Source organism: Loxodonta africana, chromosome 19 (assembly GCF_030014295.1).
Source record: "Loxodonta africana isolate mLoxAfr1 chromosome 19, mLoxAfr1.hap2, whole genome shotgun sequence".
In the NCBI taxonomy this organism is placed as follows: Eukaryota; Metazoa; Chordata; class Mammalia; order Proboscidea; family Elephantidae; genus Loxodonta; species Loxodonta africana.
This window is the reverse complement of record NC_087360.1, coordinates 897,373-920,722: the sequence shown is the minus strand read 5'-3', so window position 1 is coordinate 920,722 and position 23,350 is coordinate 897,373. Positions and strand designations below refer to the sequence as shown.

The following is a 23,350-nucleotide window of genomic DNA, read 5'->3' as shown; positions in this document are numbered from 1 at the left end:
TTATTTAATTGCCCAAAAAGCACTGCCCTCAGTATGAGAAGCAAAAGTTCATATAGAGGTAGCATCGTAGATGAAGTGGTAAGTGGATTCTTAGAAGTTTGGGTCCCAGAGGGTCTGTTCCAGAGGTAGCGTCCCAAAAGGCATGAAAGTGTCTTTCTCTCCAGACGAGAGCTCCATGGCTGGGTGGGAAGATGTAGTCAGAGAAGTGTCCCTCGGACTATGCATAGTGGGCGTGAGGGCCACAGGCTTGGCCCCACGGGTGCTGCCCACCTGAGGGTAGGGCCAGGGCAGTAGATGCTCTGATCCTTTCTGCCAGAGCGCAGCTGCTAACAAAAAGGTCAGTTTGAATCCACCAGCTGCTCCTTGGAAACCCTGTGGGGCAGTTCTGTTCTGTCCTATGGGGTCGCTATGAGTCAGAATCAACGACAACGGTTTATTTTTTTGTTGGTATATTAAAGGTCAAAACTAGGGGTACAACCATTAAGGAATGTCCCGGCCCCAAGGCCCACATGGGCCGACTCCAGGACTCATTTCCTACTGCTGTCTCTCCTCTCGCTCTCTACCCATCCCGGGGGTTTCCTTGGGGTTTCTCTCACTGCAGACCACGTGGGCACGTCCCCCTGGTCCAGCAGACTCCTGCCCTGTGGGACTGCTGGAGCCTGGCACCCTTCAGTCTCAGGGCCTTTGCACTGGCTATCGCCTCTTCCAGGAATGCTCTCTGCCTCACCAGATTCAAGCCTGTGGTGGGCAAAACAGGCTTTGCAGATGGGATCTTGAGGTGGGGAGATGATCCTGGATTACCTGGCTGGGCCCCTCATCATCACAGGTTCCTTATGAGGGGGAGGCCGGAGGCTCGGCGAGGAGACCTGAGGATGGTGCTCTTGCCGGGGCGGGTGGGACCAGCTAATCTGGCTGTTACTGGCACATGGCTGCATTCACAGCCTCAGACCTTAGAATGAAGCTCGGGGCCCCCACGACCTGTCCCAAGAGTCCAGCCAGGGCCCCTTGAGGAGCGTGAAGGCCCGCCCCGCCCTGCCGCGCCCCGCCCCGGGCACGCCCCCGGCAGTCCTGCCCCGCCCCACTTACAGGGCCTGGGTGCTGCCTGAGGTCTGCGGAGAGCAGGGACCCGCCCCGCCCAACCACGCTCCGCCCTAACCACGCCCCCTGCAGTCCTGCCCCGCCCCACTTACAGGACCTGGGTGCTGCCTGAGGTCTGCGGAGAGCAGGGACCCGCCCCAACCCCGCCACGCCCCCCGCCACGCCCCCTGCAGTCCTGCCCCGCCCCACTCGCTGGGCCCGGGTGCCGCCTGAAGTCTGCGGAGAGCAGGGACCCGTCCCGCTCCGCCACGCCCAACCACGCCCCGGCCACGCCCCCTGCAGTCCTGCCCCTACCCATTTATAGGCCCTTGGTGTCGCCGGCTTCTGCGGAGAGCAGGGACCCGCCCCCGCCCAACCACGCCCCTGACCACGCCCCTCGCAGTCCTACCCCGCCCCACTTAGAGGGCCTGGGTGCCGCCTGGCGGTCTGCGGACAGCAGGGACCCGCCCCGCCCCACCTCAGCCACGCCCCCAGCAGTCCTGCCCCGCCCCCTCGCAGGGCCTGGGTGCCGCCTGGCGGTCTGCAGAGAGCGGGGGCCCGCCTCGCCCCACTCCGGCCCCGCCCTTGCCACGCCCCCAGCCCTTTGGTCCCGCCCCACTCGCAGGGCCCCGGTGCCACCTGCGGTCTGTGGAGCGCGGAGCCCCGCCCACCCGGAACAAACCACTCCCCCAGTGCCCCTAGCCTCACCCCTCTTAGAGGGCCTCGGAGCCACCGGGGGTCAGCGGGGAGCGGAGCACCGCCCAAGCGCCGTCCCTGCCCGGCCCCGCCCACAGCTCCGCCCAACCTCGGGGCCGCCTGCATTGTGTGGAAGGCGGGGCTCCGCGCCTTTGCGCCCAGAGGAGTTTTGTCCCCGCTCGGCCACCGTCAAGCCTCCGCTCCACTTCCGCCTTCGCCCACGTGGTTTGCCTTCGGTTCAGTCTGCGGCGCCGTGAGTGTGGGCGGACGGGGGCGCTTCCCGCTTGTCCCCACAGGGCTCCTGGGGCGTCCCCACTCCCGCGAGACAGCCGGCTCGGCAGATTGGCGGGTGGGAGTGAGGAGGGCTGTGGGAGGTCAGAGGTCAGCCCCGGGGTCAGGGGTTAGCCGGGGCTGGGAGCTCGCGGGGACGCGGAGGGGGCCTCGGCAGGGGTCAGAGCGCTGGTCGGAGTTCGGGGGGCGGGGTGGGGCGCCGGGGCCCCGAGAGGCCAGCGTCGGGCGCGCGCTCCGCGCTCCCGCGCCGCCCGCCGCGCATGGGCGTCCCCAGCCTGCGGGTGGTGGCCACGGGCCTGTGGCGAGCCTGCGGAGCCTGGAGCCGGCGCCTGGGACCGCCGCGCTTCAGGTACCGATGCCCGCACCCGGGGCCCCGCGGCGCGCTGCATGCGGGCGCCATGCCCAGCCCCTGACCCGCAGGCCAGCCCCGCTCTCTGACGGCTGCGGGGCTGAACTTCCCGGGTGTCCCCACTTCTCGGGCGGCGCGCGGAGGTCCGCACTGCTGCTCGGTGGGGGCGCCGGCGGGTGCTGGGGCGCGGGCGGGTGCTGGGGCGGGGGTTCAAACTCCGCTCGGGTGGTCTGTGCCCCTTGCTGCCATCACCGCTGTCACCGTCACCGCTGTCACCGTCACCACTGCCCTTGCGGGGTGCTGCCTCATCCTCGCTCACACTCCTCCCCGTCCTTGCAGCTTGGCCCCGATGGCCCAGAACCTGGAGGTCCCTGTCTCCGTGCGGGCCAAGGAGGAGCAGGACAAGAAGGCCTGGAGCCTGCAGGGCAGAGTCAGAGTCTGGGAGGAAACAGAGCAAAAGGCTAAGAAGCTCAAGAGCGACGAGGATGAGGGACAGAGCAGAAAGCTGCCCAAGCGGAAGGTGGTGCTGCTCCTGGCCTACTCAGGGAAGGGCTACCACGGCATGCAGGTGAGTGGGGCGTGTGCCGCCTGTGCAGGGTCCCGGAGCTGCCCCCTGGTCCAGCTCCTACTTCTCTGACAGCCAGGAGTGGCCTTGGGCGGAGCCTGACAATGATACATTCAGGACCAGTGCCTGTTGTAAAACATCTTCACGGTCGTCCGTGGGTCCCTTCAAACAGAGCAGGTTCCAGCTGGGCCGCCTTTCTGAGCCCTGCTTCCGGCCCGACGCTGTGCTGGGTGCTCTTCCTGTAGGTGATTGGCACAGCAGCAAGCAGAGGTCACGGCGTCAGGGGGCTCAGAGCCCAGCTCCGTCAGTGACCTTGGGCAAGTGACCAAGTCTCTCTGTGCCTCTGTTTTTCCCCTTTAGGATGGGCGTAACCAGCGCCAGTTGTGTGGCGCCCCCGTGTGTGTCGGAGCAGAGCTGAGCTTCGTAGGATTCTCAGGGGCTGGTTTTTCAGGGCTGAATTGCCAGGCCTTTCTTCTGAGGCATCGCTGGGTGAACTCAAACCTCCCACTTTTCAGCCATCGGCCAAGCTAATCATAGTTCCCATCTTAGTGGTCTGTGGATAAACTGGGTGACTCAGACCAGCGGCGGCACTTGGGAAGCTCAGGAGAGTAGCGAGCAGTTCTCTGTTGTGTCCACGGAGACCACAGAGCTGGATGTTAGAACCTAAGGGAGTGAGGTCTGTGGGGAGCAGGACCAGCCCTGTGGTCACTCCATTTAGTCCTTTTCTTGAAGGTCTTGGTACCCAGGTCTGTGCAGGTGGACTTTTCTTTCATTCCGTCTTGGTCAGCTCTTGGTTCTTGTTCAGTGTTCTTTAGGCTTCTTGAAGCACGGCTCATCTCTGAGACTGCCACACTGGGGGGCCTGGCTGGTGTGGCTAACTCAGGGCCTGCTTTCAGACAATTGGACACGGTGTCTGGTGTCTGGTGGTGCCTACTGTGTCCTCTGCCAGTGAGGCGAAGCATGTTGGAGTTGTGGATCAGCCTCAGGTGGTGGTGGTCCTAGCTCCCACGTCCCGGTGGGGTTTGTAAACCTCCCCTCCGGTGGTGGCTGGAGAGCCCTCCTTCGGGTGTGTGCACAGGCCTCTGCTCCTGCCCTGGTTCTGGGTGGCCTGAGTAGTTGTGGGGGCGTTTTGCTGGAATGAAAAGAAAACCACTGTCTTTCTTCTAGAGGAACGTCAGGTCCTCACGGTTCAGGACGATCGAGGACGACCTAGTGTCTGCCCTTGTTCAGTCGGGCTGCATTCCTGAGAGCCACGGTGAGGACATGAAGAAGATGTCATTCCAGCGCTGCGCACGGACAGACAAGGTACCACGGGCTCTGCCCTCCCTGCGGGGTTAGCGCCTCATCATTCTGGCGCTGCGCACGGACACACAGGTTGTGTGGCCACAAGTACAAGCCACCTTTGTAACTTTAAACTTTCTAACAGGCATGTTAAAAGGGAAGAGGGAGCAGCTAAACTTTCTTTTAACAGTCTGTCTTACTTAACTGAATGTATCTGAGTTTTCCTGGTTTCAGCGTGTGATCGGTACATAAAATTGTTAACAAGATGCATTTGACCTTTTTTTGTGTGTGCCAAGTCTGAGACGAGTGTGTGTCCTTGCTGCTGGTGGCTCAGTCCTTTGAGCCTTTTTCACACCCAGTGGCCACAGTGGCTGGTGGCTTAGCACTGGCAGGTGACTCATCCCTGACTCAGCCTTCAGCCTGCATGGCAGCCTGTGCAGAGTGCTGGGCGTGGGTCTGTGGGAGTGAGGTGCTGGGCAGACCAACAAGAGAGGGCACAAGCATGCATACACCTCATCCCCGGGACTTACAGACCATGACCAGTGTGGACGAGTCTCCTCTCTTCTCCTTCCTGAGACTGGCCCTGTGCTGCACTGCTCGGTCCGACAGATGTCCTGGGGAATCCGTCAGATGTAACTTGCGGGCAGGGACCCCTGGGACTCTGAGTAAGGTGTAGGCCTGTTTCTAAGGTGTACAGTTGCTGGGCCAGGGCCCCAGAGCAGGAGCCACTCTGCAGACTTAGGGCAGAAGCGTGGGGCACTTTGAGTCAGCAGTGACCACCGTGCATTTGACGGCTCAGAGCCATGGTGCTTTTTGGTTTTCAGTCTTTTCACAGCCCTCTGGCCTCCTGGCTATTTCCACGGCAGGAGAAAAGTAAAAGTTAGTCTCAGTGAATTAGGAGAGCATTCACACAGTCCTTATATTCGTTTTATTTTGATGCTCGCTGTTACTCGAAATGGGTCCGTTCTCATCAGTTATCTTTTTGACAATTTGGAAAACGTGGCATCAGAGAACTTGTGTATCTGACCCAGAATCTAATCCATGACCACTGGTCACATGTAGTTGCTGTATCTCTGGGTTCCCCTCGAGCTGTCTGTCTGTCCGTACACAGCTGCACTTGGGCCTCTTGGGCCGGGACTTCTGCAGGGCCCTTAGCCTGGACCCGTCTGAGGTTGCTCTGGACTGTACTCAGAGAAAGTGTTATGCGGAGGCATCACGTGTAGGAGAAGCTTTGTGTGGGAAGACCACGCACAGAGAAAGTTTTACGTAGGGAAGGTTTTACGTGGGGATACCACGTGTGGATGAAGTTTTAAGTGGGGACCCTACAAGTGTTGCGTAAGAGATTTTGCACATATTTTTAAAACCTTTAAATGTTGACAGTGCAGCACACAGAAAGGTGGGTGTAACATAAACCGACAGAACAGATTTTCCTCAGTGATCCCTGGGCAGTCACCACGGAGTCAAGAGGTGGGGCTCAGCCGGCATCCCTGCAGCCCCTCGTCCACCTTCTGAGTCATCTCTCCTCTGGAGCCAGTGTTGACTTCATGAAACCCCGCTCTACAAGAACGTATGATGTGCAGACAGTGGAGTCAGGTGTGCTACCTAGACATGTTACCTACATGGACACCTGTGTTGCCGGCACCCCAGTCCCACCAGGCCCCTCCCGGGCCCTCCCCCAACCGGCCACAACCGGGGTTTCAAAGGCAGTATCGTCCTGGCTTGGCTTCGAGCTGTCACCTAAGGTGCATCTTTTTCAAACAGCAGGAATCTCGCAATCGTGGGACTTGGTCTCCTACCTGTCTGATGTGATGTCTTCATGCCCCTCATGTACTTGCTGTGTCTCTTTGGCTTTAACGTCACTTGTCCGGTTCTTTTTTACAACTTGTGCCTCGCTCAGCACCGTGTACAGGGAACTTTGTTCTCATGTTTGCTGATTTCTTTCACATGAGTTTGTAGAAGCAGGATTCTGACCTGAAAAGATGAAACATTTTGAGTAACTAGGTGCTGTCAATTCAACCCCGACTTATGGCGGTCCCGTGTGTGTCAGAGTAGAACTGCACTGTAGGGTTTTCAGCAGCTGACTTTTTGGAACTGGCTCATGAGGGCTTTATGCTGAGGTGCCTCTGGGTGGCCTCGAACCTCCAGCCTTTCAAAGTGCCAGCTGAGTGTGTCCACTGTTTGCACCGCCCAGGGACTCTAGTGTTTCAGTCGTTCTGTTTAAAAGGCCCCAGGTGCAGAGCATCCTGGTGAAGAGCCCAGCTCAGGGTTTCCTCTCAGCCTTCTGCTTCCTTGCAGGGTGTGTCTGCCGTGGGCCAGGTAGTGTCCCTGAAGGTGTGGCTGATCGAGGACATTCTAGAGAAGATCAACAACCACCTCCCATCTCACATTCGGATTCTGGGTAAGCCCGCAGCACCAGGGGTGGGACCTTGGCACAGACACGCAGGATGCCTGCCCCACCTCCCTTGATGACATTTCTCGGGGAGGAAGTTGAATAAGAAGACACCACAGTGGCCAGCCCCTCTTAGAGCTAGAAACAGCTGCCCGAGCCCGAAAGCCCCTCGGTTGTAGTGAATGCCTTGTGGACACACAGGTGCCTTGTGTTAAGCAAACACTGGGTATGAAAATCCAAATTTTGGTAAAGTGGAGGTGATTCTTTGCTTTTATAAAGGGACTGATAATTGGAATTTTAAGGAATAGATAGGTCTTGTTTTCCTTGTTTTTATCCAGACTACCTGTCTCTGCCTTCGGTCGGCATGTAGAGGCCATTTGAAGGCTTCGTTGATCTGGTGGAAGAGTTCCCACCTTCCATGCAGGAGGCCTGGGTTCAGTTCCTGGCTAGGGCATCTCACGCACAGCCACCACCCGTCTGTCCATGGAGGCTTGCGTGTTGCCGGCATGCTGAACAGTTTTTAGCAGAACTTACAGACTGAGAGAGACTAGGAAGAGAGGCTTGGTGATCTACTTCCAAAAAAATCATCCAGGGAAAATCCCATGGAGCACAATGGTCCGATCCCAGTGTGCGTGGGCTGCCTTGAGTCAGGGGCTGAGCTGACGGCAGCAGCTAAGCTAAAGAGGTCATTACATTTAACGTGATTGTTGGTATGTCTGGGTGCAAACCTGCCCCCTTGCTATTTATTTTCTCTTTGTCTCATTTGTTCTTTGTTCCCTTTTTTGTCTTTTTCTCCTTTCTTTTCGATTAATCGGTATTTTTCATGGTTAAAGTTGATCACCTATGTAGGCTTATTAGCGGTAACTTTTGTATGTTTTCAGTGGTTGCTTTGGGGTTTAAAGCAAGGATGGGCACGCTTTTTCTGTGAAGGCCAGAGGGTGAATATTTTTGGCTTTCTGGGTCGCCTAGATTATAGACTCGGTTGCACGTTCTTTTTTTTTAACCACCCTCTAAAACGTAAAAACTACTACTTAGTTCACAGGCTGTACAAAAACAGGCATGGTTTTTGGCTGTAGTTTGCCTGTCCCTGGTTTAAAAAGTACACCTTTAACAGGGCTCAGGCTCCCTGCAAGTGGTGTTTCTTGTGCAGCTGGGAGCCTTCCAGCAGATGCCCTCTCTCCTCCCAGCCCCTGGGCTGCAGCTGCCGTGTATTTTATTTCTACGTGTGGTGCAAACCCCACAGTACGTTGTTACTGTTTTCCTTCACATGGCCCAGTATTTTTTTATTTTTAAATGCTTTTTTTAAATTGAAGTACAATTGACATATAATAAACTGCCAGTGTTTAAATACACAAGTGAAAAGTTTTGGCAGATGCACACGCCTGTGAAACCATCAGCCGATCAAGGTAGCGAGTACATCGGTCCCCCCAGAGGACTGTGGTCCCTTCCCTGTCCCCTCCCCCTCAGACAGCGCAGGTCTGCATCCTGTCACTCTGGATTTGTTCCTGCTTCCTAGCGTTTTCTATGAATGGAATCATATCGTGTGTACTCTTTTTTTTTTTTTTTGTCTGGTTTCTTTCGTGCAACCTAATTTTAAGATTCACTTGTGTTGCTTACATCAACAGTTTGTTCTGTTTCATACTGTATGGTGTTCCATCATGTGGGTGGGCCACAACTTGTTCGTCCATTTACCTGTTGATGGATATCTGGGGCCGTTGCCAGTTTGGGGCTGTCAGATAAAGCTGCTGTGAACACCTTTGTACAAGTCATAAATAGGTTTCTTAATGCAAATTCAGTAATTCTTACTATTTTGTCCACTGTTAAACAAGAAATAGTCGAGCTTTGGGCTTGGCTAGTCAGGTTACCCCTGGAGGGCAGAAACAGCAGCAGCTGTGTAACAATAACGAGCGTTTGTTAACCCTTCCGTGCGGGATGCTGTGCTGAGTATCACACGCTCTCCATCCCACTAAACCCTCCCAGTCGGCCTTTGAGGAATGTCAGGGAACGCTGTGGCCCGTTTGAGGGAGATTTAGATGGAGAGGCCTAGACGCAGGCTTGGTTCCCTTGCTAAAGCTCGGAACCTGAGGGCGAGGTTCTAACATAGGTCCATCCGACGCCAAGGGCTGTTTCCTAGCTTATCATCATACGTATGCTTCCTTTAGTGTGTTCAGTTCTAGAGCTTATAATTCAAGAGGGACATAGGCTAACAGGAACCAGCAGAGAGTGACCATGACGACAGAGGGTCTCGTGCCATTTCACGTGAGGAGCGGCTCCAGGCCTGGGGATGGCTCGAGCAGTCAGGGAGGTGTGTATTTTTAATACAGTGTGGTTTTATTTTCATTATCTTCTGGCTTCTTTCTGCCGTGTAAGGATCGCTCCCTCCTGGACAGCTCCTTATGGAGAAATCCTCTTAAGCTGCGTTGGATGCCTCTCACCATTCATATCCACAGGACGTATTTTCACGTGTGGCCTAGACTAATCCCAGTAGTGGCACCCCCTCCCGTGAAAGCGGCACAGCTGTCTCTGTAGTTGGTGTGACTTGTAGCGTGCTGTGACAGGCCCAGGAACATTCTTACTGCTACCACTCTGCGACCTTTTCCTAGTAGTCACGTCCTTACAGCTGAAAACTGTGTTCGCAGTGCCTGCTCACGACACTCTGTTTCCAAAACCGAAACACAAAACCACAGGAGACAGGAGAGACAGACGGGAGCCAGGAATGCTGTGACACGCTCACGGGTCGTTGCCGCCCAGAACTGCAGGAAGAGAGAGCAAGTGGCCAGCAGGCTCAAGTGTCTGAGGCTCTCAGCGGCTCTTGGGCTTCATGAGATCTAAATCAGCCTCTTCAGTGGGGAACCCAAGTTGGGTTTTAAGTAAAGCTCCTTGAGAACCTGAGTTCTCATGACCCAATGGAGTCTCAGCGTGGGACTCAGGCTTATTGTAGGGAGCTCGTGCAGGGGAGGGGAGTTTCGAGGGTCAAGAACCCTCCCTCACACCTCATTCCCAATACCCCAAAACCATCGCCGTGAATTGTCAGCTGCCGTCAGGTCAGCCCCAGCTCATCGCGAACCCGTGCGCAACAGGATCAGGCCACTGTGATCCACTGGGTTTCCATGGGCTGATTTTGGGAAGTACATCACCGGGCCTTTCTTCCCAGCCTGCCTTGGTCTAGAATCTCTGCTGAAACCTGTTCAGCATCATGGCAACACAGAAGCCTCCACTGACAGACGGGCGGTGGCCACGCATGAGGTGCCTTAGCCGAGAATCAAACCCGAGTCTCCTGGATGGAAGGCGAGCATTCTACCGCTGAGCCACCACTGCCCCCCATTGGTGTTGATAAAAAAAAAATTCTTACTTATTCTTGTAGAAAGCTTATGGAAATACTGACATAAACACACCCGTCTGTTTCTTTACACACATCCCACTGTACTGGTATTTACTGAGCACAGATAGGTGTCGCTGTTGTCCCGGGAGCTGAGCCTCCTGGCTCTCAGTCGCTGCCTCCTACCCCGTCCTGTGACTGTTCCAGGTCATTTGATCACTCCTCTGTTGCTGGACTTGTAGGCTGTTTGGGGTTTTTCCGTGTTAGAAACAAGGCTGTCGGAATATTATTCAGTTGTACAAAGGGATGGAGTTCTGATACACGCCGTGCCATAGATGATCCTTGAAAACGCTGTGGTGAGTGAGAGAACTCAAACACAAAAGATTGCATAGTGTGTAGTCCCGCTTATATGACGTTTGTACACTAGGCAAATGTGGAGACCAGAGTTTATTAGTGGTTACCAGGGGCAAGAAAGAGGGAGCACAGCGGCAGTTATTGCTTAAGGGGCAGTGAGCTTCTGTTGACCAAACCAGACCCATGGCCGTTGAGTTGATTCTGACTCATAGCGACCCTGTAGGACAGAGCAGAACTACCCCGGCAGGGCTTCCAAGGCTTTAAGCTTTATTGAAGCAGATCACCACATCTTTTCTCCCCCAGAGCGGCTGATGGGTTTGAACCACTGACCTTTTGGTTAGCAGCCGAGCACTTAACCGCTGCGCCACCAGGGCTCCCCAAGTTTCTGTTAAGGGTGATGGAAACCTTGGGTAGTGGTGATGGTTTCACGACACGGTGAGTGCATTTGGTATCACTGAATCGCACACCTTACGACCGTCAAAATGGCAAATGTTTTGTTTTGTGTATTTCACCGCAATAAAAGTTTGAACAAACAAGGCTGCCTCTGGCGGTGTCTGCAGAATAAATCCTAGCAGGTGAGTTTCTGGGCCATCGTTACGCTGTTGCTGCTACCTGTTGGGGTTTTCCTGCCGGGGAAGTTGGCTCCAGTTTGTGTTCTCTACGCAGTGCAGGGTGTGAGCGCCCATTTCCCAGTCCTTGGCCAACACTGAGTGTTAACACACCTTTAACCCAAAAACACACCTTTACATTTTTGTATTTGCCAATTTGACTTTTTCACGTGTACGGTTTAGTGACGTCAGGTACGTCAGTCACGCTGTACAGCTATCACAGTTATCCCTCACCATGGAGATGCTCAGTGCTCCCTCAGCAGTGCCCCCCTGCCCTGTAACCACTGATAAACTGTGTCTCTGCATTTGCCTGTGGTAGAGGTCTTGTGTGAGTGGGTCCTGCAGTATTCAACCATTTGTGATTGACTGGCTTCACTCAGCATCGAGTTTTCATGCAAACCTTCACATCTCTGTTGTCTAGGTTTGTGTTTCCTTGTGAGAGTCACCATCTTGTGGGTTTAGCATCTGATGCACAGACGTCTGACTCTCGAGTCCTCAGCGTCTCCTCGGTTGTTTGCGACACTGCAGACACCTGCTGACCTGTGTCCCTCTGGTTTTCCCCAGGCCTGAAACGAGTCACGGGTGGCTTCAACTCCAAGAACAGGTGCGACGCCAGGACCTACTGCTACATGCTGCCCACCTTCGCCTTTGCCCACAAGGACCGGGACATGCAGGACGAGAGCTTCAGGCTGAGTGCTGAGACGCTGCAGCGGGTTAACGAGCTGCTCGCCTGCTTCCGGGGCACGCACAACTTCCACAACTTCACGTCACAGAAGGGGCCGCAGGAGCCTAGCGCGCGCCGCTACATCTTAGAGATGCGCTGCGGGGAGCCCTTTGTGCGAGACGGCCTGGAGTTCGCCGTCATCACGGTGAAGGGCCAGAGCTTCATGACCCACCAGATCCGCAAGATGGTGGGCCTGGTGGTGGCCATCATGAGAGGCCACGCCCCTGAGAGCCTGCTGGAGCACAGCTGGGGCCCCACCAAGGTGGACGTGCCCAAGGCGCCGGGGCTTGGGCTGGTGCTGGAGCGTGTACACTTTGACAGGTACAACCAGCGCTTTGGGGGTGATGGGCTGCACGAGCCGCTGGACTGGGTGGCAGAGGAGGGCGCCATCGCTGCCTTCAAGGAGTGCCACATCTTCCCCAGCATCATAGACACCGAGCGGCGGGAGCGCTCCATGGCACAGTGGCTGAGCACGCTGCCTGCACACAACTTCAGTGCCTCAGCCCTCGCCGTGGCCGATGGGGACACCAAGGTAGAGCCTCAGGGATCGGTGGGGGCTGGTGTCGGGCTGCATGAGCCTGGCACTGCTCTAAGTGTTCCCTGTCGGGGTGGCGCTCCCATTTCACAGAGGAGGTTGCTGTTCACAGGCGGGTCCACCCCCACCCCAGGACAACGTAGCTATGGAGGCACAGGGCCGGGTGGTCGCTGCCTCGCCTTGCACTTGCTGCCTGTCTGCTCTCAGTCACCATGGGTGTGACTGCAGCTCTGGGCTGTTTGCCCGTGGGGGGTGGGGTGGGGGCAGGAGGTGAGCCCCTGGGGCCTGGTGAGGCTTGTTCCCTAGAAGCGTGATAGCAGTGCTCATACCGCACAACCTGTAGGGCCCTGCTGGGAAGGCAGCCCCTCTGGGAGGCTGAGCAGCCCTGGCTACACACAGGAGCATCACAGCCAGGCAAAGCAGAGGACGTGTGGGTGCAGACTGCTTTCTGCTCACAAGACGTCTTTATCCCATGTCCCGGAGCACTCACCCGGCCTCCTGCAGACAGGCCACCCCAGGGCCAGGCTGTCAGATGTCTGTGCGGGCCTGGCTTGAAGCACAGCACATCCATTAGATAATTGCCAAATGCATCTTAGCAAAGGCCATACGTGGCTGCAGACGCTGGGGCTGAAGCAACTTGAGGTTGGAACTCCACTTTGTCCTCCTTTGCCCTGGCATGGGAGGGGGCCCAGAGCCCCTTTTCTTCCTGGTGCTTCAGCATGGTTTCAGAGGGAGGCTTTTTGATGTTACTTCGAGCTCCTGGACCACGTCTTCTCCACAGCTGGGGCTGCACACTCAGATGCACACAGAATCAGGCAGTGCAGGGGTGCCGGTCAGATGATGAACGGCAACCAGTGTTGGGGATTAATAGGGAGTGGTGGAGCCTGGGGTGAACAGGAGTGCCCTTGTTCCCACTGAAGGGCTATCGTGGCTCAGCTCCACCAGTGGTGGCCACATAGGAATGTGGGCCCAGTGTGGACAGAGCCTGGACTTTTTCAAGAGAAACTGGCATTCCAGAATTTCTGTGATATCTTTCTCTTTTGAAATGCTGACAGTTACTGAATTTTCAGAGCCCTGTGTAGGCTTAGCAAAGCACTCGTCTGCCCTCTGCTAAGTCCCATGACAAGAGGCTCCGGGGTGTCCGCCCCTTCAGGTGTTCACAGAGCCAGGTTCTGGTTTCCTCTGGGGTCTTTGCAGCTGTTGGGATCGAGGGAGCCCTGTGAATGTCCCCACACCCCTCCTTTGGGTTTCACTGTTTAAGTCAAGCCTTGAACCAGTTAGAGACAGACAGGGAATAAGACGAGAACGCACGCTTATCTTTAGGACTGATCATACTGATTTCCTGGGCTGCCATACCAAATTACTAGGTGGCATACAAGGAGAAACACTTTCTCTCAGCTCTGGAGCCAGAAGTCTGAGACTAAGGTGTCTGCAGGGCAGCACGCCCTTCAGAGGCTCTAGGAGAGGATCCTTCCTTATCTCTCCCAGCTTCTGGGGGCTCCAAGCATTCCTTGGCTTGAGGCCCCATCCCTTCCTTCTCTGCCTCTTCTCACGTGTTTTCCCTGTGTCTGTCTGTCCTTTCCTCATGTGGCGTTTTCCCAGTCTCTCTGTCTCTCTCTGCTCTCTCCTAACATGGCGTTTTCCCTGTCTCTCTGTCCTTTCCTCATGTGGCGTTTTCCCTGTCTCTCTGTCTCCTTCTGTCCTTTCCTCACGTGGCGTTTTTCCTGTCTCCCTCTGTCCTTTCCTCGTGTTGTTTTCCGTCTCTCTGTCTCCGTCTGTCCTCTCCTCATGTGGTGTTTTCCCTGTCTCTCTGTCCTCTCCTCATGTGGCGTTTTCCCTGTCTCTCTGTCCTTTCCTCACGTGGAGTTTTCCCTGTGTATCTGTCTCCCTCTCTCCTTTCCTCACGTGGTGTTTTTCCTGTCTCTCTCTGTCCTCTCCTCACTTGGCGTTTTTCCTGTCTCTCTCTGTCCTCTCCTCATGTGGCGTTTTTCCTGTCTCTCTCTGTCCTCTCCTCACGTGGTGTTTTCCCTGTCTCTCTGTCCTCTCCTCATGTGGCGTTTTCCCTGTCTCTCTGTCCTTTCCTCACGTGGAGTTTTCCCTGTGTATCTGTCTCCCTCTCTCCTTTCCTCACGTGGTGTTTTTCCTGTCTCTCTCTGTCCTCTCCTCACTTGGCGTTTTTCCTGTCTCTCTCTGTCCTCTCCTCATGTGGCGTTTTTCCTGTCTCTCTCTGTCCTCTCCTCATGTGGCGTTTTTCCTGTCTCTCTCTGTCCTCTCCTCACTTGGCGTTTTTCCTGTCTCTCTCTGTCCTCTCCTCATGTGGCGTTTTTCCTGTCTCTCTCTGTCCTCTCCTCACGTGGTGTTTTCCCTGTCTCTCTGTCCTTTCCTTACATGGTGTTTTCCCTGTCTCTCTGTCCTCTTCTCATGTGGCGTTTTCTGCCTTTCTGTCCTCTCCTCACGTGGTGTTTTCTCTGTCTCTCTGTGTCTCTGTCCTTTCCTCACGTGGCGTTTTCCCTGTCTCTATGTCCTCTCCTCATGTGGAGTTTTCCCTGTTTCTCCGTCCTCTCCTTACGTGGCGTTTTTCCCGTCTCTCTTTGTCCTCTCCTCTCCTCTGAGGACCCTGTAATGGGTTAGGGCTCCTTCTCCAGGATGACCGTGTTGTAACTTCATCACATCTGTAGAGATTGTATGACCTAACAAGGGCGTGCTCACAGGTTCTGGGTAGACATGAATTTGGGGGACATGATTCTTCCCACTCCTTGACAAGGACAGGTTGTGGGAGTGGCCCAGTGTGCTGAGCTGCAGGCTCCTGGTGCTGACCTGCCACAGGCCCTGGGCGACCTGCCCTGTCCCACCACAGACCGGGCAGGGAGAAGCCACGTGCCCACCAGAGGTGGCCCCTGCACAGGAGGCAGCCCCCAGGGAGGCACTCAGGCTGCTGTTTTCTGCTCTTGTTTTGCAGGCTCCCAGCCCCCTGGGGGGCAGCGAGGAGGGTGAAGGAGACACTGACTGAGAGGCTGTGGGGGCCACGGGGTGCTGCCCACCAGGACCAGGACGCGTGGATACCAGGCCCTGACAGTGGGTGCGAGAAGATGGGGGCCCCATGGCCATGTTTGTCACCTTGCCGTGTGGATGGCAGCTCTGATACCTCAGGATCCCAACGCTCGGCACCACTCTTAGTCCCAGCCGTAGACTCACCACCTTGACTCTGCAGCTCCCGCGCTGAGTACGCACCTCCTCACGCAGAGTCCCTATTTTTCTAGGGAAGTGATTTTCTTATTAAACAAGTATGAGTTTTATTTACACGATCCTCCTTTCACCTTCTCTCTCTTTTTTTTTTTTTTTAGTCGGGACCACTGGGTGTGGGAAGCACTGGGTAGGACCAGACGTAAGCGATAGCACTGGCATGGCCTCCTGGCATGGGGACGTGATGGATGCGTGACCCAGCACGTGATGTGTCGCTCTGCCTGGTTTGGAACCCGAGTGTTGGGGTGGGAGACGGGGGCTGAGGCCAAGGCACAGCCATGGCGAATGGCATGGCCCTGGTGAGCAGTCTGAGTTGTGGTCAGAGGATAGCAGCTGCCTGTGGAACAGTCCTGCCGTAGCACACGACAGGGAGGAGCCTCTTATCTATGAGAACAGGATGCCCAGGAGGTGGGTGCCTCTCCTGTCAACCTCTTCAGCGTGTCCTTGTGCTCGATGCCTCCTGGTCACAGGATGGGGGTGCCCGCTCCGGCACAGCATCTGAGTTCTAGGCCGGAAGAGTGAGGGGGCACGTCCTTTGGGCTTACCCCCTTTAACAAGCTTTCCTGGAAGGCCTTTAGTACCTCTCTTACCTCATGGCCAGAGATGTGTCCCAGGCCACCTCCTGCAGTGGGAAGCTGGCAACCACTTTTCTCTGGCACACAATTGACATTCTGTTAGCAAGGAAGCTAGGAGGGAGGGAGCAGGCAGGGATGTGGGGGATTATGAGAGGGGCCGTGGTGTGTGAAGTGTGTGTGCTCTGGGCGTGTGTGCACAACTGGGACAGGTGTTTACAAGTGACTGTTCAGGCATGTGGAGGAGAGATGGGAGTGAGCATGAGTAGCTCCAGAGGACATTTCAGGAGACCCTCGGAAGGGCCATAGGAAGGAGGGGCCGGGAATGTGGGGAGGGGAAGGCAGTGGTGTTCAGAGAAGCTGAGGGGAGGGAGTTGCATATTAGCCATAGAACAGCCAGGGGCATAGTGGTGCAGGCACCGGGTGGGGAGGGCAGGAGGGGTGAGGAAAGATCTTGGCCCAAAGGCATGTGCTCTGAGGCATTGATGAGCTGGGTTGTTCACTGAGGAATGTGAAGAGCTTGGCTTTAAGCATGTTTTTACTTGGGATGGAGAGAGATTACCCTAAAAACTGCTGGGATGGTGGGGTCCTCCCTCCCCCCTGTACCACAGAATTGTCTCCTGGTACTAGCAGTCTGAAATGCTCCTATTCCCCTTTAACTGCCCTCCGTCCTCCCCTTTATACCCATTTCTTTCCTTCCTTTTTGTTCCTTTTTAGAAATAAATGTTCAGTGCATTCACTGTCAACAAGGGTATTTATACCTGTGTTTTGCTGAGGAGTTGATCTCTTGACTTCCTAGTCTATTTTGTCATTAATGAATTAATTTTTATTGAGATATCATTCACATACCATAAGATTCACCCTTTTAAAGGGTGCAGTTTAATGGTCTTTGTATATTCACAGAGCTGTGCAGGCATCACCGCTAATTCCAGAACATTTCATCATTCTGAAATGAAGCCCTGTACCCATTAGTAGTTGCGCCCTGTTGCCCTCATTTCCCCTGTTCTCTCATTTCCTGGCAACCACTAATCTGCTTCCTGTCTTCATGGATTCGCCCATCCTGGACACTTCACGTAAATGAATTCATGCAGTATGTAGTTTTTTCTGTCTGGCTTCTTACTCAGCATCATGTTTTCAGGATTCATTCATGTCATAGCATGTATCAGAACTTCATTTCTTTTTACGGCTGATTAATACTCCATTGGAGCCCTGGTGGGTGGCACAGTGGTGAAATGCTTGGCTACGAACTGAAAGGTTGGCAGTTTGAACCCAACCAGCGGCTGTGTGGGAGAAAGACCTGGTGATCTGCTCCCACAGAGATTACAGCCAAGAAAACCCCATGGGGCACTTCTGTTGTGTCACACGGGGTCACTCGGAGTTGGAATCACCTGGACAGCACCTAGCAACAGTACTCCACTGTATGGATGGACCACACTTACCCGTCAGTGGGTGGACATCCGGGTCGTTTCCAGCGTTTGGTTATTATGAACAGCGCTAAGAACACTTGTGTACGTGTTTTTTTGTGTGCGCATACATTTTCAGTTCTCCCGAGTGTATACCCTGGAATGGAATCGCTGGGTCATATGGTGACTGTATGTTTTATGTTTAACTTTTTGAGGAGCTACCAGATTATTTCCCACAGCAATCGAACCATTTTACACTCTCACCATCAGTGGATGTGTGTGTGTTCAGTTTCTCCACGTCTTCACCAACACGTGTTATTATGTCTTTTTTTAAATTTACTGTGCTTTAAGTGAAAGTTTACAAATCAAGGCAGTCTCTCATACAAAACCTTGTACACTTCTTTTTTTTGAGAGAAGTACATGATTTTTAATGGGGTGTAGTTTGTTTTTTTTTTTTAAACAAATGCACTGGAGAATCATGCAATGCTGCCAGTCCTTTTGATCATAGCTATCCTAGTGGGTATGAAGTGGTATCTCGTGTGGTTGATTTCATTTTTTGATCGCGGAACATCTTTGCATGAGTTTATTCGCTATGAGTCGGAATCGACGGTGCTGGGTTTTTTGGTTTATTGGCTGTTTATATGTTTATATATTGTTTATGTATTTTCTTTGGAGATGCCATACCGAAGGCTGTAGTCTTTGATCTTCAAAAGTAAGTGCTTCAAGTCCTTTTCACTTTCAAAAAGCAAAGTTGTATCATCTGCATATTGCAGGTTGTTAATGAGTCTCCCTCCAGTCCTGATGATGTGTTCTTCGTATAGTCCACCTTGGATTATCTGCTCAGCATACAGACTGAATAACTTTGGTGAAAGGATACGACCCTGACACACACCTTTCCTGATTTTAAACCACAGAGTATCCCCTCGTTCTCTTTGAACGGCTGCCTCATGGTCTACGTGTGGTTCTGCATGAGCACATTCAAGTGTTCTAGACTTCCCGTTCTTCGCAATGTTATCTGCAATTTGTTATGTACCACACAGTCAGATACCTTCGCATAGTCAATGAAACACAGGTAAACATCTTTCTGGTATTCTGTCTCAGCCAAGATCTATCTGACATCAGCAATGATATCCCTAGTTCCAGTTCTCTTCTGAATCTGGTTTGAATTTCTGACAGTTCCCTGTTGATGTATTTCTGCAACTGTTTTTGAATTATCTAGAACACAATTTTACTTGTGTGATGTTAATGATATTGTTAGATAATTTCCTCATTTTGTTGGTTCCGCTTTCTTTGTAATATGGATCTCTTCCAGTCAGCTGATCGGGTAGCTGTCTCCCAAATTTCTTAGCATAGATGACCGAGCACTTCCAGCGTTGCATCTGTTTGTTGAAACATTTCAACTGGTATTCTGTCAGTTTTTCTGGAGCTATGTCTACCCAAATCCTTTGCCTATTTGAAAAATTCTTGGGAACGTCCAGTATGCACCTCGATGGCACATGTCTGAGGCTGAAGCCCTGACTGTCCAGCTCCTGCACTGGCCCAGGGGCTCCAAGCCGGGTGCCGGGGAGGGTCCTTTCCCACCTGTCACAGGGCCAGCTCTGTCTAGCTTCCATCTCGCTCCCCGTCCCTGCCGGCCGCACCCCGGTCCCCCTTTCCTGTGGTTTATGGTCGGTTTGTTCACGGTTTGCTCAGCCTTGCGGCCCCCGCCCCGGAGGCTGCAGAACTTGGCCTCGTTTACCCCGCGCCCTGCACAGCCCGGCACCCAGTGGGCGCCCAGGAAGTGCGTGTTGCGCGAACGGCTGTGGCTGCCGGCCTCGGTCCCAGCCCCCGCGGGCGGATCGCTGGATCTCCGCGCCCCTCCACTCCCTCCGGGTTCGGGGGCCGCACGACTACGGGGGCCGCGCCCCCGCCGCTCCGCTCTAGCCCCGCCGCCGCGCCGCTCTAGCCCCGTCGTCTCGCCGGCTCTGGCTCCGGAGGCGTCTGCCGGCGGCCTGGCGCCCCGCGCCCTCTTGCGGCGAGCAGTGGCGCCGCAGCTGCAGGAGCGCAGGCCGCGGACGCGAAACTGCGGGCGCGGCGGCTCCCGGCCCTTCCGACTCGCCGTAGCCGCGCGCCGCGCCCTCCCCGCCCCGGACGCGCCGAGCGGCCGCGGCTCCGCTCCAGCTCCCGCCCGCCGTGGGCCCGAGCGCGGCCGGAGCCCCTAGCGCGGAGCCCGGTAAGTGCGGGGCGGGCGGGCGGGCTTCCGGGGCCGCGCCGAGGGCCCGGGCCGCCCGCTCCCCGCCGCCCGCCGGCGTCGCCCGGGACTAGGCCGCGCGGCCCGCTTTGTGCCGGGCTCGGGGCGGCGGGGGCCTGTGCGGTTCCGCCGAGGGCCGCCCCGGGCGCCGTTTTCCTGGGTGCGCGGCCCCCTGGCGTGGCTGTCACTCCCGGTGGCTCAGGGACGCGGCGTAGTAAACACCGAGCGCGGCGCTGTTCCTGTGTCAGTAACGGGAGCTCGTCGGGGGAGAGCCGCCCGGGGACGCGGCGGCCGGTGCTTGTGTGGATGCCGGGGTCGGGGGCGGGGTCGGGGGGTCGGGAGCCGGGGTTGGGGGCGGGGTCGGGGGTCGGGGGGTCGGGAGCCGGGAGCCGGGGTTGAGGGTCGGGGTCGGGGGGTCGGGAGCCGGGGTTGAGGGTCGGGGTCGGGGGTCGGGGGTCGGGAGCCGGGGTCGAGGGTCGGGGTTGGGAGCCGGGGGGTCGGGGGGTCGGGGGCGGGAGCCGGGGGGTCGGGGGGCGGGGTCGGGGGCGGGAGCCGGGGGCGGGGGTCGGGAACCGGGGGCGGGGGTCGAGGGGGCGGGGCGGGGGCGGGAGCTGGGGGCGGGCGGGCGGGGGTCCGGGGTCGGCAGCCGGGGGCGGCCCCGTGAGGCCCGTGACAGTGGGCAGCGCAACCCCGCGACCCGCCCGGTGAGGCCCGTGACAGTGGGCAACGCAGCCCCGCGCCTTGGCCGAGTGTCTCACGGTGGGCCGACGAGTCCTTGCGGGTAACGTCCCTGGGTTCTGTGCCGGGGAACCGTGGCTTGCCCGCTTTCCCGTCTGTGAACGCCAAGGCTACAGGGGAGCGGGGGCTCCGTCTAGTCAAGTCGGTTCCGACTCAGGGAGCCCCGGCTCGCAGCCACCCCCTGCTCGCAGCCACCCCCTGCTCGCAGCCACCCCCTGCTCGCAGCCACCCCCTGCTCGCAGCCACCCCCTGCTCGCAGCCACCCCCTGCTCGCAGCCACCCCCTGCTCGCAGCCACCCCCTGCTCGCAGCCACCCCCTCCTCGCAGCCACCCCGCCCTGCGCTAGAACCGGCCCGTAGGCTTTCCGAGGCCAGGTCTGTGCCCTGCTGAGCAGCTGGGTGAGCTCCAACCGCTGAGATTTCGGTTCACAGCTGAGAGCATAAGCGCTGGGCCGCCGGGCGTCTTAGAGCCCAGGTAACTTGTTGACAAGGACTGCCTGACGAGTGGCAGCTGGGACAAGTCAAGCCTAGCGCGCTCACAACACACTCCAGCAGGAGCTAACGTTTCTGGCCTCTTTAGATATCAGTTCCTTATCCCCACCTGCACCTGCCTGCTTCTCTGCGGCCCCGTTGACCAGCTTGCCTCCGGTGGACTAAGCCTTCTGTCACCCCAGGGCCATTGCGCGCAGGGCTCCCTCAGCCTGGAACACTTGCCCCCAGATACGTGTATCACTCAGGTCTCAGCTCGGATGTGACCTTGTCAGTGAGGGAAAAACAACACATCTAAATGTTAACAGTGCTTATTCTTGAAAATATGATTATGGAGGAGGTTTATTATTTTTGTTTGTGTTTTCTAATGTTTTTAGAGAGTACGTGCGGTGAAACGGTTAAAAAAAATTATTTCAGTGGAACCAAAAAAATATGCTTTTTGAGTGGTTGGAAAGAACATAAAAATACATTAAAAAAATCAAATTATCCATAATTCTGTCACCCAGAGACAAGTAAAATTAACTCTTTCTTTATATCTCTTTGTTATCCGTGTAATTTTTTTTTTTAATAATGGAGGTCACATATGGCAGTAATTTTAAGGAGCCCTGGTGGTGCAGTGGTTAAGCACTTGGCTGCTAACCGAACCCCCCCCCCCACTGCTCAGTAAAGATTAAATCCACATCTAACCCATTGTCGTCAGGTCGATTCCAACTCATAGTGACCCTGTAGGACAGAGTAGAATTGCCCCATAGAGTTTCCAAGGAGCGCCTGGGAGATTCAAACTGCCGACCTTTTGGTTAGCAGCGTAGCACTGCTACACCATCAGGGTTTCCCCATAAAGATGATAGCCTAGGAAACTCTATGAGGCAGTTCTGCTCTGTCATGTGGTGTCACCAGGAGTCGGAATGGACTCGATGGCACCTAACAACGATAGGATAGTTTTATGTGCTTTTTAAAAACATAGTTAACGTGGTCATGTGTCACTAAAACTTTTATAAAAACACTTAGTGATGTGTCTGTGAGCCATTATTTTCTTGGATTGGGTCTCATCCCCTTGGCTACTCAAGGACAGGGCTCTAATAGTCTTCCCTTTTGCCTTTAGCTCATCTCTCTGAAGTGTTCTCATGTTCTCATCAGCGTACAAACCCTCCTTGACTCCATGCCCCTGGACCTATCCTAGTTCTTAGCTCACTCTTTTATACAGGCAGACCCCAGGTTACCCCATCGTCCGGCTTATGGACAACTCATACTTAGGATGGATTGCCGTGAAGCCTGTATACTAAGACAAACATTTGACTAACTGGTGATAAATAAAAGCTGTATATACCTGTTCCGACTTATGGACAAATTCAACTTAGACAGGAATGGGTCTCCTTTGAAACCTGGGGACTGGCTGTACCAGGGTTGGGAAGGCTTCTCTGAACTCTGTCACCACTTCCCCTCATCCTGTCTCTCCAAAGAAACTTCCGGTAAGTTTTTGATACCCACCACAGCACCAGAACAGCTCCTGGCCAGCCCGCCAGAGCCTCTACACTGCCAAAGCCCTATCAGCAGCAGCCTTTGACCCGACAGATCATTGCTTCCTCTGTCATGACTGCTCCTGTGTCCCCACAGGCCCCAAGTGTGTCTCTCAGGCTGGGTCTTCCCCCCAAACACCACCTTTCCACGTCTCAGCCCTGCTGCCCACGCGTAGTCTGCCCCACCTCAGGAAAAGGCTACTCTGCCTGTCCAGTTGCTCAGGTCAGAACCCTTGGGGTGACCCTCAGCTGTATTTCTCTCACATCGTAAACCTCGAATCTGGCCACTCCTCACTATCCTCACTGGATCCTTCCAACGACCTCCTGACTGGTCTCCATGCATAAGCCAACCAAGCTCCTGTGGCTTGCTGTCCACGCAGTAGCCGGGATGAGATCTTTAAAACATCTTTGTCAGAAGCCTCCACAGCTGCTCATCTCCCTCAGACGAAAAAGCCAAACTCCTTGCGTGGTTTACGAAACTTGTGAACAGGCCTGGCAGCCTCTCTGACCTCGTTTCTCGGCACCCTGCTCCTTGTTCACTGGGCGCTGGCCTCATTCCTCTGACTTTCATTCTCTCTGCCTCAAACTGCCTTCGACAGGCCTCCCCCAACTCCTGGTCTGATAGGGCAGCTTGTCCACCCCACTCCAGTAGCTCCCGTCCCCTGCCTAATTGTCTCCTCACACCTGTCAGCCAGCGTGCGCTGGGTTGCTTACTGCCTAACTAGTAACATAAACCCCTCCCGCTGGAGTGTCAGCTGCTTGAGAAACAGTGTACAGGCAGTCCCTGGTCTCTGCTCTTGATCGTTCCTAAGTGTGTTTTTAAGTCGAATTTGTAGGTAACTTGGAATAGGTGCACGTGGTTCCTATTTATTCTTACTTTAGTGCAAGAAAAGGCTCAAAGCCTTTTCAGTAATTTAAAAGCTCCAGGTACAGCAGGTGAAGGTGACTGTGATGAAGAATTTGTTGTGAAT

General features: G+C 55.3%; 2 protein-coding genes across 16 annotated transcripts in view; both read left to right on the top strand.

Annotated features, from left to right (window-relative positions):
• The first annotated feature begins 1,922 nt into the window (after positions 1-1,922).
• PUS1 (pseudouridine synthase 1) lies at positions 1,923-15,493 on the top strand. 4 transcript variants are annotated; one of them, XM_064272022.1, is made up of 6 exons: positions 1,923-2,026; positions 2,753-2,981; positions 4,146-4,283; positions 6,555-6,657; positions 11,494-12,185; positions 15,148-15,493. In XM_064272022.1, the coding sequence occupies exons 2-6, from the start codon at positions 2,763-2,765 to the stop codon at positions 15,196-15,198; spliced, it is 1,203 nt and encodes a 400-aa protein (XP_064128092.1). In that variant the 5' UTR covers positions 1,923-2,026; positions 2,753-2,762; the 3' UTR covers positions 15,199-15,493. The 4 variants fall into 4 exon arrangements, with proteins under 4 accessions (XP_064128092.1, XP_064128093.1, XP_064128094.1 ...); XM_064272023.1 differs by lacking the exon at positions 1,923-2,026 and adding an exon at positions 2,043-2,154; XM_064272024.1 differs by lacking the exon at positions 1,923-2,026 and adding an exon at positions 2,101-2,122.
• A 4,029-nt stretch (positions 15,494-19,522) lies between these two features.
• The window catches only part of EP400 (E1A binding protein p400), an 86,406-nt gene continuing 82,578 nt past the window's right edge, over positions 19,523-23,350 (top strand). For all 12 annotated transcript variants that reach the window (XM_064272012.1, XM_064272009.1, XM_064272011.1 and 9 more), the window contains exon 1: positions 19,523-19,618. The gene's annotated coding sequence lies outside the window, so the exon portion shown is untranslated. The remainder of the gene's footprint in view (positions 19,619-23,350) is intronic.

Coding starts and splice junctions, on each gene's coding strand:
- PUS1 (XM_064272022.1), top strand. CDS start 2,763: ATGGCCCAGAACCTGGAGGTCCCTGTCTCCGTGCGGGCCAAGGAGGAG. Junction 4,284..6,554: donor GCTGCGCACGGACAGACAAG/GTACCACGGGCT, acceptor GCTTCCTTGCAG/GGTGTGTCTGCCGTGGGCCA. Junction 6,658..11,493: donor ATCTCACATTCGGATTCTGG/GTAAGCCCGCAG, acceptor GGTTTTCCCCAG/GCCTGAAACGAGTCACGGGT.